This window comes from Pseudorasbora parva, chromosome 5 (genome assembly GCF_024679245.1).
Source record: "Pseudorasbora parva isolate DD20220531a chromosome 5, ASM2467924v1, whole genome shotgun sequence".
Classification (NCBI taxonomy): domain Eukaryota; kingdom Metazoa; phylum Chordata; class Actinopteri; order Cypriniformes; family Gobionidae; genus Pseudorasbora; species Pseudorasbora parva.
The window spans coordinates 23,950,485-23,964,715 of NC_090176.1; the positions used below are offsets into that span (position 1 = coordinate 23,950,485).

Sequence of the window (14,231 nt, forward strand, 5' to 3'; positions counted from 1 at the left end):
AGTATTTGCATGAATAAGAATGAGGTAATATAATGTAACCCTAGCCAATGGATGATGAAAAATAGAGTAAAATATTTGTATGCGTTAAACAGAAAAAAATAATCAATTATTTATGATATAACATCATCTAATGCATTGCAACATACATTATAAATACATTATACATAAAGGCTTTAAAGTAAAGTGTTACCAAATTTGGTAATGTAACCGCACCTTTAGAGTTAATATTTAAACTTGTTAACATTTTATTTGTCTTGGTGTGAATGGGCCTTAATTCACAGCACTCCAGTTCCCCCTTGAAATAAAAACTGAAAAGTTGATTCCACAAGCATTCACCCATAGTAGTGACCTCCCTAGGTCCATTCATCTGTCTGGCTCTTTTCTCACTGTCACATAAAAGCATTAAACACGAGGTTGTACACAGTGATTCTCTCTTTCAGTCCTTTACTGTTATCTGATGTCCTCCAAAGAGGCTAGTTCATCACAGGCTGAGCGTCTAATGCCGGAGACGCAGGGACTGGAACCCAGGCCCTCCTCTGTCCATGTCACAGGCCGTAATAGAGTCATAAACCTTGGAGATCTGCTTGATTGAGTTGCATCAAATACAAAGAGGATGCTAATCTCATTATGCAGCTCTTCCACGTCACTCCTATCCCAAACTCCTCCATTTTATGGGCTTGTGTAAGTTTTACGAGACATCATTTAACAATTACAGAAGCTTGTCTGTTTGACTTTAAAGGTTCAATAGAAGTTGAGCTCTGTCAGCTGATTTTGCCACATATATTGATAATTGGAACAGAAATCATTTTGACTTGTCCCTTTTTTTGTGGTTACAATAAGGCACTAAAAATATAAGTTAATGTTAAAATACAAGAATTATACAGTAAGTGTATTAACACAAGACTTGCGACATAGAATTGCTTAATGACCCTCTATGTAAAGTTATATGCACTCCTTCCACTTAGTTGTCATGACAACACTAGCCAGTAACATTTCCACATTTTACCAGAAATTACAGTATATACATGTTTTGTAATTATATACAAAACACTGTTTACTACATGAATTGTTGCAGAATATTTTTCTCAAAATGCTTAATAGAAACACCAAGACAATTATTTACTAAATTCCAAATTCTATATAAATGTGCATTTTGGAAAATATATTCACATCTTGCTGTTTTCATGAAGCATATATATATATATATATATATATATATATATATATATATATATATATATATATATATATATATATATGCTTCATGAAAACAGCAAGATGTGAATATATTATACTGTAACTTAGTGAATACTTGTGAATACACACAAACATGAGACATATGTCTAAAGAAACGATGATATGTCTGGTTTTAAATAATGATGATAATAATGATAATACTGAATTGTGTTCAGTGTCAAAATGATACTGTTTTTAAGCATGAGACTTCTTTCAAAAACATTAAAAATAGTAGTCAAAACATTTGATAATTTAAAATATAATATGCCTTTGTAGTGTGTTTTTCTTTACTCTATTCTAAATAAACAACAACATATGTTTATGTTTGTCCTGGTCCTTAGCTCCCTCAGTCACATACCTGACTCAAAGGCTCATCATCATGCAGCTCATTAACCAGACCATTAGGGGTTCTATTGTTTCCTCAGGTGTAAATCACAGCATTATTCATGTTCATTCACAACCCTTTATATGTCTTTTGTAAAGTCACCAAATTTAAATCAATATATTGTTTTATGAATATGAGAAGGCACAATGATTCTCACATCAGTTTGAAGCAAAAACTTACTAGATCAGCTAAAATTAAAATGAAAACTGAAATTAATTAAAAATATTAATAAATTCTATAATAGTATGTAAATAATATGAATGTAACTCTGGTATAGATAATTGGCTCTACACTGTAATTTTTTTTTGTTTTTTTTTGTTGGTTTAACTTAAAAAAGTAAGTAACCTGGTTGCCTTAAAATTTTGAGTTTATTGAAATTACAAATTTGAGTTGATACAATGAAGGGAATTTGTTTGATAAATAAAAAACTCAAAATATTTTTGTATCTGAACCACATAAAAAAATTGATAAATCATAAAAATAGCACTATTTGGCATGTTTCACTGCGTCATCAAAAATAAAACACACACAATTACCCAATATGCTTACAAAATCTTTTAATAGTATTGTGGCAAGGGGGGCGTGGTTCAGCGAGGTCTGCAGCGGGAGAGAGAGCCGCGGGACAAGCGGTACGTGAGTGGGTTGGAAGCAGATTAATAACACCTGTCTCTTGTTCTAGTAATGAGCGCGGAGAGGGGATAAAACATCAGTGGAACCGGAGATCAAGGAGAGAGAGAGCCCGGACGGTTGATGCCAAACCCCCCTCACAGAGACTGAGTAACCGGAAGCCGGAAGTGCCGACCCGGAAGTGATCGAGAGATCGTTGTTTATGAGATTCCACACCGCAGTGTGTGTTGCTAAAGTTTTGAGTTATAATAAAGAGAAAAGCATCAACCGTCCAGCCGACCCCTTGTCCTCTTCCTTCCTTATTATATCGAACTTTGCTACAGTGGTGCCGAAACCCGGGAAGGAAGTAGGACCGCGCCGCCGCCATGACTACTCCAACGCCCTCCGCCACGCCGTTTGCGGACATTATCACCTCTCTCGCGGCCCTCCACCAGGAACAACATCAGTCCATGCTGGAGCTGCGGGCGGACCAGGAGCGTCGATTCGAGGCCATCGTCCGCGGCCAGCAAGAGGACCGCGAGAGGTTCCGGAGCTGGATAGACCGGGAGGTTCGCACCGAAGCCGCCGGGCTCGCCAGCGCACCGGTCCACGTGCCCCTCCACAAAATGGGGCCACAGGACGATCCCGAGGCCTTCATAGACCTTTTTCAAAAAGCGGCGGAGGCCTGCGGGTGGCCCCGGGCACAGTGGCCGGTGCGCCTTATTCCATTGCTCAGCGGAGAAGCCCAGGCGGCCGCCCAACAACTGCCGGTGGCGAACCTCCTGGATTACGACGATCTGAAGAGGGCCATCATCCAGCGGGTCGGTCGGACCCCCGAACAGCACCGTCAGCGTTTCCGCTCGCTCGAGTGGGGGGAGACCGGCCGGCCCTTCGCGATGGCCCACCAGCTCCGGGACGCCTGCCGCAAATGGCTATTGGCCGGTGGAAGCGACGTGGACCACATCGTCGATCTGGTGGTACTGGAGCAGTTCATCGCTCGGCTACCCAAGAAGACCGCCGAGTGGGTCCAGTGCCACCGGCCCACGTCGCTGACGACGGCCATCAACCTGGCGGAGGACCATCTGGTGGCGTGCCCAGGGGTCGGCGAACCCCGACTAACCTCTCCCTCTCTCTCTCCCCCCTCTGTCTCTCCTTCTCCTCCTGTCCCTCTCCCTAGGTCCCGCCCTCCAGGGCCCCCTCGTATTCCCCCCAGAGGTCGGGGTGGAATGGGCCCAGGGCAATACGGGAGTTCGAGGGCCCCGCCCAGGGGGGCGGGGCTGCTGGGGTCGGGCGGGGATAACGGTTCCGGTTCCACCCCCCCTCCGCGCTCATATTCCAACCCACTCCCCGCCGCCGGGGCGGCGGGCAGGCCTGGGCTGGCCTGCTGGCGGTGCGGTGACCCGGACCATTTTGTGGACCGATGTCCAATGATGGACATCGGGACAATGATCCGGGTCCCGGACGTCCAGCGGACCACCCCTGATCAAGCAGGAGAGTACCAAGTTCCTGTGAGTATCAAGGGGGGTACATATCAGGCCTTGGTGGATTCAGGATGTAACCAAACCTCGATCCATCAAAGCCTGATGCAGCCTGGGGCATTGGATACAAGCCGCATGGTTAAGGTGCGGTGTGTGCACGGGGATGTGGTGGAATATCCGCTGGTCCCAGTCACGATACAGTTTAGGGGAGAAAATCATAGTGTTGAGGTGGCGGTTAGTCCCCACCTCCGGCATCCGCTAATTCTGGGGACGAATTGGCCCGCCTTTCCGGCGTTATTGGGGTCGATATGCGCGGATGCCGCTTGGGGGAACCAGGCTAGGAACGGGGCGGTGCGGGTGCAGGTGGGCGAGACTGATACGGGGCCCTCGGTGACGGCTTCAGAGGAACCGAGCGGGGTCGAGAGACTGATTCTCTCGGACCGCGATGACTTTCCTCTGGAGCAGTCTCAGGACGATACCCTAAAACATGCTTTCCAACAGGTCCGCACTATCGACGGTCAGTCCCTTCAACCCGCCTTGCCCGTCACGTATCCTTATTTTGCCATAATTAAGGATAGGTTGTATCGAGTGACCCAAGACGCTCAGACAAAAGTGGATACAACCCAGTTGTTAGTACCAAAGAGCCGCCGGGAAATGCTTTTCCAGGCGGCTCACTCTAACCCAATGGCGGGCCACCTGGGACAGGCGGCCACGCTGAATCGTTTAATGACCCGATTTTTTTGGCCAGGCATTCACGACAATGTGCGCAGGTGGTGCGCGTCTTGTCCTGAATGTCAGTTGGTGAATCCACTGGCCTCCCCAAAAGCGCCATTGCGCCCCCTTCCATTAATGCAGGTCCCCTTCGAGAGAATTGCGATGGACCTCATCGGGCCATTAGAGCGATCCGCACGCGGACATCGTTTTGCGCTAGTTATCGTGGACTACGCAACACGATATCCGGAAGCAGTGGCTCTCCGCAACATCTCGGCGAAGAGTGTTGCGGACGCACTGTTTCGTTTAATCTCCCGAGTGGGGATTCCGAAGGAAATCCTCACTGATCAAGGCACGGCGTTTATGTCACGCACACTAAGCGAATTATACGGGTTATTGGGCATCAAATCGATTCGGACAAGCGTCTATCACCCACAAACAGACGGCTTGGTCGAACGATTTAATCGCACTCTTAAATCCATGATCCGTAAATTCGTACAGGAAGACGCCAAAAATTGGGATCGGTGGTTAGAACCCCTCTTATTCGCTGTGCGGGAGGTCCCGCAAGCCTCCACGGGGTTTTCCCCCTTCGAGCTTCTCTACGGACGGCAGCCCCGGGGGGTGCTGGACGTCCTACGAGAAACTTGGGAGGAGGGACCTTCTTTGGCCAAAAACGAAATTCAATATGTGCTGGACTTGCGAACAAAACTCCACACCTTGGGGCGGCTATCTAGGGAGAATTTGTTGCAAGCCCAGGACCGCCAAAGCCGGTCGTATAACAGGGGTACGAGACTACGCAAATTTACACCGGGAGAGAAAGTGCTCGTATTACTCCCTACATCGAGCTCTAAATTAATGTCGAAGTGGCAGGGGCCGTTTGAGGTCGCACGACAGGTTGGAGACCTCGATTATGAAGTGATACGGTCCGATAGGAACGGGGCACGGCAAATATATCACCTCAATCTCCTGAAGAAATGGAATGAGGTGGAATCAGTGTTGTTGGCGACGGTGATCGGGGGAGAGGATGATCTCGGGCCAGAGGCGAGCATCAAAGCACAATCGGTCGCATTGGCCCCTGGGGGAGATCACCTCTCACCGTCCCAACTCACTGATCTCTCAAAGCTACAGGCGGAATTCGCCGACGTGTTCTCGCCCCTACCGGGACGTACCGACTTAATTCAGCACCATATCGAGACCGAGCCGGGCGTGGTAGTTCGCAGCCGGCCGTATCGCTTACCTGAACACAAAAAAAAAGTAGTTCAGGAAGAATTAGGGGCAATGCTCGATATGGGAGTAATAGAGGAGTCCAACAGTGACTGGGCGAGCCCGATCGTTTTGGTTCCTAAAACCGACGGCTCGGTCAGGTTCTGTGTGGACTACCGCAAGGTGAACGCAGTGTCGAAATTCGACGCGTATCCAATGCCGCGGGTTGACGAGTTGCTTGATCGGCTGGGCACGGCTCGATTTTATTCGACATTGGACTTAACGAAGGGCTATTGGCAGATCCCCTTGTCTCCATTGTCCAAAGAAAAGACGGCCTTCACCACGCCGTTCGGATTGCACCAATTAGTCACGCTTCCCTTCGGCTTGTTCGGGGCACCCGCTACCTTTCAGCGACTCATGGACAGGATTTTGCGTCCCCATGCCGCATATGCTGCTGCCTACCTGGACGATATCGTGATTTACAGTCACGATTGGCAGCGGCATATGCAGCATGTCCGGGCGGTCTTGAGGTCGTTGAGGGGAGCGGGGCTCACGGCCAACCCGAAGAAGTGTGCAATTGGGCGGGTGGAGGTAAGGTATCTGGGCTTCCACTTGGGTCATGGGCAGGTGCGTCCCCAAATTGATAAGACCGCCGCAATTGCAACCTGTCCGAGGCCCAAGACCAAAAAGGAGGTAAGACAGTTCTTGGGGCTGGCGGGATATTATAGACGGTTTATACCAAATTATTCGGACCTCACCAGCCCTCTGACTGACCTTACTAAAAAGGGGCTACCAGATACGGTCCAATGGACGGAGCCGTGCCAGCAGGCCTTCACCCGAGTTAAGGCTGCTCTATGTGGCGGGCCGCTTTTACACTCCCCTGACTTTTCTCTCCCTTTTCTGTTGCAGACTGACGCGTCGGACAGGGGGCTGGGCGCAGTCCTGGCCCAGGAGGTGGAGGGGGGAGAGCGGCCGGTGCTGTACATTAGCCGTAAGCTCTCGAAGAGAGAGGCTAAGTACAGCACCATCGAAAAAGAGTGCCTTGCCATCAGGTGGGCCGTTCTCACCCTCCGCTATTACCTTCTGGGGCGGGAGTTCACCCTCTGTTCGGACCACGCTCCTCTCCAATGGCTCCACCGCATGAAGGATACCAACGCGCGGATCACTCGTTGGTATCTAGCTCTTCAGCCTTTTAAGTTCCAGGTGGTCCACAGGCCGGGTGCTCAGATGGCTGTGGCCGACTTCCTCTCCAGAAATGGGGGGGGGGGGCTGCAGGCCGGACGGCTCCCCGGCCTGAGTCGGGCGGTGGGGGTATGTGGCAAGGGGGGCGTGGTTCAGCGAGGTCTGCAGCGGGAGAGAGAGCCGCGGGACAAGCGGTACGTGAGTGGGTTGGAAGCAGATTAATAACACCTGTCTCTTGTTCTAGTAATGAGCGCGGAGAGGGGATAAAACATCAGTGGAACCGGAGATCAAGGAGAGAGAGAGCCCGGACGGTTGATGCCAAACCCCCCTCACAGAGACTGAGTAACCGGAAGCCGGAAGTGCCGACCCGGAAGTGATCGAGAGATCGTTGTTTATGAGATTCCACACCGCAGTGTGTGTTGCTAAAGTTTTGAGTTATAATAAAGAGAAAAGCATCAACCGTCCAGCCGACCCCTTGTCCTCTTCCTTCCTTATTATATCGAACTTTGCTACAAGTATTTTAATAAAAGTTGTCGAAGCTAAAAATGTTTCATTATATTAACTCAAAGTTTTAATTTCAATGAACTCAAAATTTTAAGGCAACCAGGTAACTTTTTTTCTAAATAATCTTTTACAGTGTTTTAACGCTGAGTTACATTCAGAGCAGTTTGGACTCAAAATTGTTTTTTTATGGCAACACTATTAACAGGTGGTACAACTGTCACGTTCAGTCTTGCACTGTTTTTTAAATCACCCCCTATATCCTCATTTACTATTTCCTTCATTACTCCACACTAATATAGTCGAAGGAGTGAATGAAAGAGTGAATTTAGACACTGAGTGCACTAGAAGGGCTGCCTCTTTTGCATAGTTTCTGCTTGATGTTTGATAATAATTTGAAAGCACACTACTCAGCGCATTATGGATATTCTCTAGCCGTTGAGTATATATCAGTTGTACACTTGTTATTGCGGTGCATTGTGAAATTGAATGAGTGCACTCAGTAACTTCCACTATGGTTTCGGACACCACTACAAATCACTGTCCCCTCTTATAGTGCCCTGTTTAAGGGTATAGGGCATGATTTCAGACGGTTTCAGTTTATTATATTAGATAGATTTTGAAATATAGATGTTTTAATCCAAACATCTTACATATTGTGCCTTTAAGCCCTTCTGTTCTTTGTCTGGTATATGTTTGTGTATCTGTATTGCGTTTATCCTTACCTTTTGTTTTACTTGTATTAAAGTTACGTTGTTAATCTATCATCTGTGCCTTTATGAGTTCTATGGGGACATGAAAGCACTTTTCAAAGCGGAATCTCATAATAACGGTAATTCCGACATGCTGTTAAAGCACCTTAATTCTCAGAACCATTTGAAATTACATTTGTATTTTGCACCAATTCCTCTGTGAAGTGATGACTTTTAAACATAAAATCTTTTATAAAGACATTTTGTCCCATTTATTTTTCCTAACATTATACAAGAAACGTTGCCAATAGAGCTTAACATATCGAACCCAGAAACACTCCTTTCAGATTCCATTAGAAAATCTTGGCTGTGGGTTTATTGACTGAAGGAGAGTTGTGGGGATTTAGCTGTACTTGACTATTGATGATGCATGTGTCTGGAGGGTATTTTATCTTGCATTTTAGCATAGTCTCATTTATTTGAGCAGAATTGTAAATGATGACCAATTCGTCACATATTTGTAGTACACATTTTATTTTAGAGTCAACACAAATCAATAAGCTTCCTTCTTTGTGATAACCACAGACCATGCAGCTTCTTTTGCGATCAATATTAGAGATTTATTGACTTTGTTGCTCTAACTGGATTTCTCAGGTTGCACTCAACATTTCCACCCAGCTTTGTGTCATACAAAGAAACAAGTAAATGTGAATTTACATTACATGGAAATATTCCTCCACTGAAATATTCTCATCTATCTCTCTTTACCAGTTCAGTGTTGACCTTTCACTTTGTGTTGTGGCAATCATAAGTTGTCAGCATTCGAGAATTGCATTCACAGAGGAAATGAAAAGATGATAATCTTCTACAATGATAAAATGAATCCCAGTGCAACGAGGACGCTTTGGGATGCCGCTCATCTGGATTCATGTTGGGGGGAGGGAGTTGTAGTGTAAAATCCCTTTACTTCTCACATGTGAATGTGAGAAAACATCTCAGCGCAAATGCATTTTTTTTCCTGCTCAGCAAATACAGAAGCCACCAGAGACCTGATAAATCAGCTCCCTTTGAAAATGCTAAATATTTTTAGAAATGCAATTTTTTTTTCCTCCAAAAATGCAGCATATTTTGTACTCATGTAAAGCTTAAAGGTGGTATACAAATTCCAATTTCAAATTGCAAAAATGTAACCACTTTTGTCAGGCCACACTGAGCCAGTTAATGCAGGGTCATTTTTGAGGTACATAATTCCAAATATGGATAGATTCATAGACACTACATTGCAAAACATATTTGGATTTTAACAGGTTAAGAGACATCCATAACTATCAGGCATAACATCAAGCATATAGTAATGTAACCTCTTCACACAAATAGTTTTAGTAGAATGCGCCGTACATGCCATTTTCAAGGATGGCTGTTTGATGTGTATATTTGTGTCTGTTGCAATGACAAAATGATCTGTTTCCATATCTACATTAAGATTTGGCAAGGCTTGAATGGTTAGTTCACCCAAAAATGAAAATCTGTCATAAATTACTCACCCTAATGTTGTTCCAAACCCATAAGACTTCCATTCTGCAACAGTGCGAAGTACTATGGAATAGGCTGAAGACTCAGAGGATGAAATCCTAACATAAACTTTTGTTGTAATTGAGACATAGTCCTCTCTGGACTGGAGACAGGAGACAGAGCCTTCACTGGACTTTGGTCAGGGGCTGGCTCTTTCACTGGACTCTGCTCAGGGGCTGGAGAGTAAAGACATCATGGGACTCTGGTTGGGGACAGGAGACGTTACGGGAACCTGGACTGGGTTAGTGGTTCTGATCAAAAGTCAATAAGCCAGTGGTCCCCCACTAGTTCTGGTGGGGACTCTGCAATAACGAGTTACTCTTGGCTGAGGAAACTGACTCAGGCATTGCGTCGGCTCGATAGACTGGAATGGCTGTGATAGAGTGGTGTTAGTAATGGCGAAAACCTCACTGATTGTGTACACACCATCTCAGAACCACGTCCAGATAACACTCAAGGGCCATATTGGAATGTCCAGCTGGTATCCATGAGGTAAAGTGTGGGTCTAAACCACTCCAAAATAAATCCATCAGTTGTTGATCATTCCATGCAGTCAGACGGCAGTGCTGGTTGGTGGTAAATGGTTCTTTGGCAGGACGTATGGTTCCATGAAGAACCTTTAATATCCAAATAACCTTTCCATTGCATAAAAGGTTCTTTGTAGTTCAAAAAGGTTCTTTAGACTATAAAATGGTTAGAAAAAAATGGTTCTTTAAAGAACTTTTCACAAAATGTTTTTTTTTTAGGGGAACCAAAAATGTTCTTCAATGGCATCACTTACCCCTTTTCCACCAGAATGAACCGGGTGTTAGTTCAGAGCCAGTGCTAGTGTCAGTTCTAAGTTGGTTCGACTGAACAAGCCTTTAAGAACCGGTTTGTCTTTCCACAGGCTAGAGAGCCACCACAGAGCCAGGTCTTACATCACTGTACACGTCTAATCTTTCTCAGCAACGCTGGGGAGGCAGCGGGAAATACAAACACACCAGGCTTCTTCGAGATGCAAGAAAGACAAAAGAACCGATTTGAAACTAGGCTCTGGCTCCAAACCACCAGCACTTCCTTGGTGGAAAATGGGCAACAAAACATTTTAAAAGGTAACTATGAAACATTTTTGGTTCTTCCTGGCACCTTTATTTTTAAGGGTGTATGAACAACTGAAAGACTGCTACTGTCTTTAGTTGAGGTCCAGTCATCTGTAACGGTGTGGTGTACTCAGGAATAGGCTGAAGTGTCTTCACACACACAGACGAGCACGTCAATCTATCGCTTAATGCCATTGCAGAGAGGGACTCTATTCTTTACGGTGAAATCACAAACAGATCATAACAACGTCATTGCAAATTTCAAGGCCTAGAAAGGTAGTAAAGACATCAATATAATAGTCCATGTGACTCCAGTTATTCAACCTTAATGTTATTAAGCGACAAGAATACTTTATTCAACAATTTCTCCTCGTCTGAGTCAGCTCCTGTGGCAGCATCATATGCATATGGCGTGGTACTCATGTGAATAGCATCAGCCAATTGTAAGCGGGTGTTCTGACATAGAAACGGAAGCAATAGAAACAGAATTCATAACATCATAATTTTTTAAAAATCTTTTATTATAATTACCTTTAAGTAATGAAGGTGAAGAAAAAATAGACAGTTGAATTGAATATGTAACAGTGTTCTGTGTTGTTTCTTTACAGGTGAATGCATTGTCACCTGCACTCTTATTGGTCAAACTTGCCCCCTCCCTTACCTCTTTGACTGCTTGTATGCATATGCTGCTTGAGGAGTATGCTGCTTGAGGAGCAAGTGAGACAAAAACATGTTATCTATATTGTTTATTCATATGTATTGGCTTCACTCACATCTGGATTGTAATTTTAGATTTTTACATTAAAGGCCTGCTGAAGTGCATTGAAACGCGCTGGATTATTCAATGTGTTGACGTGAATTCCCCTGAAACAGCTCCAGCTGTTAGCAGCTCCTCCCCTTTTTTGAAACAGCCAATAGCGTTTTGTTGATAACATCACAGTTTGACTAGAGCCTTTCTGCAGTGTTCGAACTATACCGTGGGCTTTGGGGGAGCCCACTTTTTTTTTTTTTTTTGGTGCGTGCCTCAAAAGAGGACTTGTATATTCCTGCAAAAGAGGAAGTGTACTGCTCTGCTGCACTTCATTACGCAGCGCTCTGTATGTTAGGATGCCAAAAAGGTTTAAAAATTACATTTTAGTCTGGCGCTCGTCAATGTCAAAATGATTGAGATGGCGAATCAAATTAAAGTAGGTGAGGGTTAACTTTATCTATTTTGTGCACACAGTCTTCACACACACACAGATGAGCACGTCAATCTATCGCTTAATGCCATTGCGGAGAGAGACTCTATTCTTTACAGGGAAATCACAAAACAAATTGCTCACAAATGTGTCCTTTCTTAATATACAATCATTGCTGAACCTCTTTGATCAACACAAATTGATAGATCTAAAAGCCCCCCAGAAATAGCCTATAAGCAATGCATCCGGCTGTCTTTGAGTTGACATGAACAATGGTTAAAGTTACTCGTCAGGCAACAGAAGAATACTATAATTCCTCTGTTCAACTAAAAGACATCGATAATCACGCAGACCTATTAACCCAGCCACAGCACATAATTGGGAATAGCATGCCTTAACTTAACACAGAATCGACCACAGAGGCCTGACTTCAGCTTCCTTTGCTGTTCATCCAGAAATCCAAGATCAAGAAGTGGATATTCATTTAAACTTATTCTATGAATCTTTGCGTTAACATGTAGGCGACTAAACATGAGTGGAATTTGCACCGCAGCGCCACCACATCTTGATGGTCATGACAAGAATAGCATGTATAGTTATCTTTATTGAAGTGAATTAGATTTAAATCGCATAAATTAATTATATTTGTATTATTTTACACATAATAATCCACGATGATCATTACACAAAACTGAAATTGCACTTCAAAATAACACTGTCAATATTAAATATTTTTTGAGACCCCCAAAAATTTCACATATCACGTTTTTAGGGGAGCCCATGTCTTATTTAGGGGAGCCAAGCTCACCCTAGATCCCCCGTAGTTTGCACACTGCCTTTCTGTTTGGTAAAGCCAGTTTCCTCTAACCTTTTATTTTATAATCTCCTCCATATCGCTTTGAAATACAGCATTCTGTGCAAAATTCAAATGGGTCCGATATGTTTGTTGTCTGTGCTGACTCGAGCATATGATCCGCTCTGCGCTCTCGTGTCTCTAATCAACAGCACTGATCTAGACCATGTGTGTGTGCTGCTGCGGTGCGTAAAACTAACGTGAAACCAGACTTAATTCACCTCAACTGAAAATATATTTACATTGCATTGTTTCCTATTACATATATAGTGTGCTACATACTGTTCACCATGTAGAAATTAGTAAATGTTAAATAAAAATTAAAAAAATGAGGCCAATTTCAGCCGCAACGTCTTCAGCAGCATAGAGGGCGGGCTTAAGATTCTAGAGAGCATTTGATTGGAAATGGACAGAAGATTTGACGAGAACGTGAAGTCTGCGATGATGTCTTCAAAATTTGTAATTCATTTTAATGGAAGTGAGAGACTGTAAGTTTTGAATGCTTATATCTCCTAAATGCGAATTTTGTCATTGTTTCTGAACACACCAGCTTATTCATAACTTTAAGGCTGACATTGTCATACTAAACACGTCAATTTTGATTTCAGTGGGCCTTTAAGTATATTTCTTTATTAATGGGCTTGTTAGCTAATCAGTGTAATAGCATTTAATATTATTATTCAACTACATGGTTTGAAGGAGCCTTCAAATTTGGAAAGCCTTTGCCACGCTGCTGTGACGCAATCAGCCTTCAAAGGATGCAGCCTCTGAATTGGGACACAGCTAATATTTGACAACTCTTCCTTACAACAGTCTTTCAAAATAGTAGTCCCAACACAATTCTACACAAAAACAGAATATATAGTCCATTATATCCATGGATTGTAAAAGGTTGGATATCCAAGATCTAAGATCCTTTCCATTGCAAAAAACGTTCTTTATAGTGGAAAGAAAAGTATTTTAAGACAGGTTCAATGAAAGTTTTCTTGAGAACGTCAAAATGGTTCTTCTATGGCATCACAGCGAAACCGCCTTTTCGAATCTTTATTTCGAAGAGTGTCCGTAAATTAAATTGCATCAGTACTGCACACTAAAAACGGTGTTCCTTCTAGCGATTTCATCGCTGAATAGAGTAGGAGACCTACAGGCTCTGTCAGTGGCTCTGACGCGGCCTCGGCCACGTCTCTACAATTGCGTCCAGCCCCAGCGGGTGTGAGGGAGAAAAATGCTGGACAGTGTGTCATCTCTCGAGACGCAAACAGATCCACCTGGACTCGCCCGAAGCGGACCCACAGCTCCTCCACCATCTCGGGGTGAAGTCTCCATTCTCCCGGCACCACTCCCTGCCTCGACAGGGAGTCTGCCACTACATTCAGGACCCCCGGGATGTACATCGCCCTGAGCGAGAGCATCTTGCCTTGGGCCCATGTTAGCATATGATGCGTCAGCTTCCACAACCGACGCAATCTCAACCCCCCCTGGTGATTTATGTACGAGACCACCGAAGTGCTGTCTGACCGAACTAACACATGGCGGCGCCGCAGGTCTG

General features: G+C 44.5%; 1 protein-coding gene across 1 annotated transcript; it reads left to right on the top strand.

The window, feature by feature from the left end:
- The first annotated feature begins 2,279 nt into the window (after positions 1–2,279).
- On the top strand, positions 2,280–7,279 carry LOC137075234 (uncharacterized). The gene is made up of 2 exons (XM_067443571.1): positions 2,280–3,735; positions 7,046–7,279. Exons 1-2 carry the CDS (start codon positions 2,614–2,616, stop codon positions 7,046–7,048), a joined length of 1,125 nt encoding a protein of 374 aa, XP_067299672.1. The 5' UTR covers positions 2,280–2,613; the 3' UTR covers positions 7,049–7,279.
- The last annotated feature ends 6,952 nt before the right edge of the window (positions 7,280–14,231 follow it).

Coding starts and splice junctions, on each gene's coding strand:
- LOC137075234 (XM_067443571.1), top strand. CDS start 2,614: ATGACTACTCCAACGCCCTCCGCCACGCCGTTTGCGGACATTATCACC.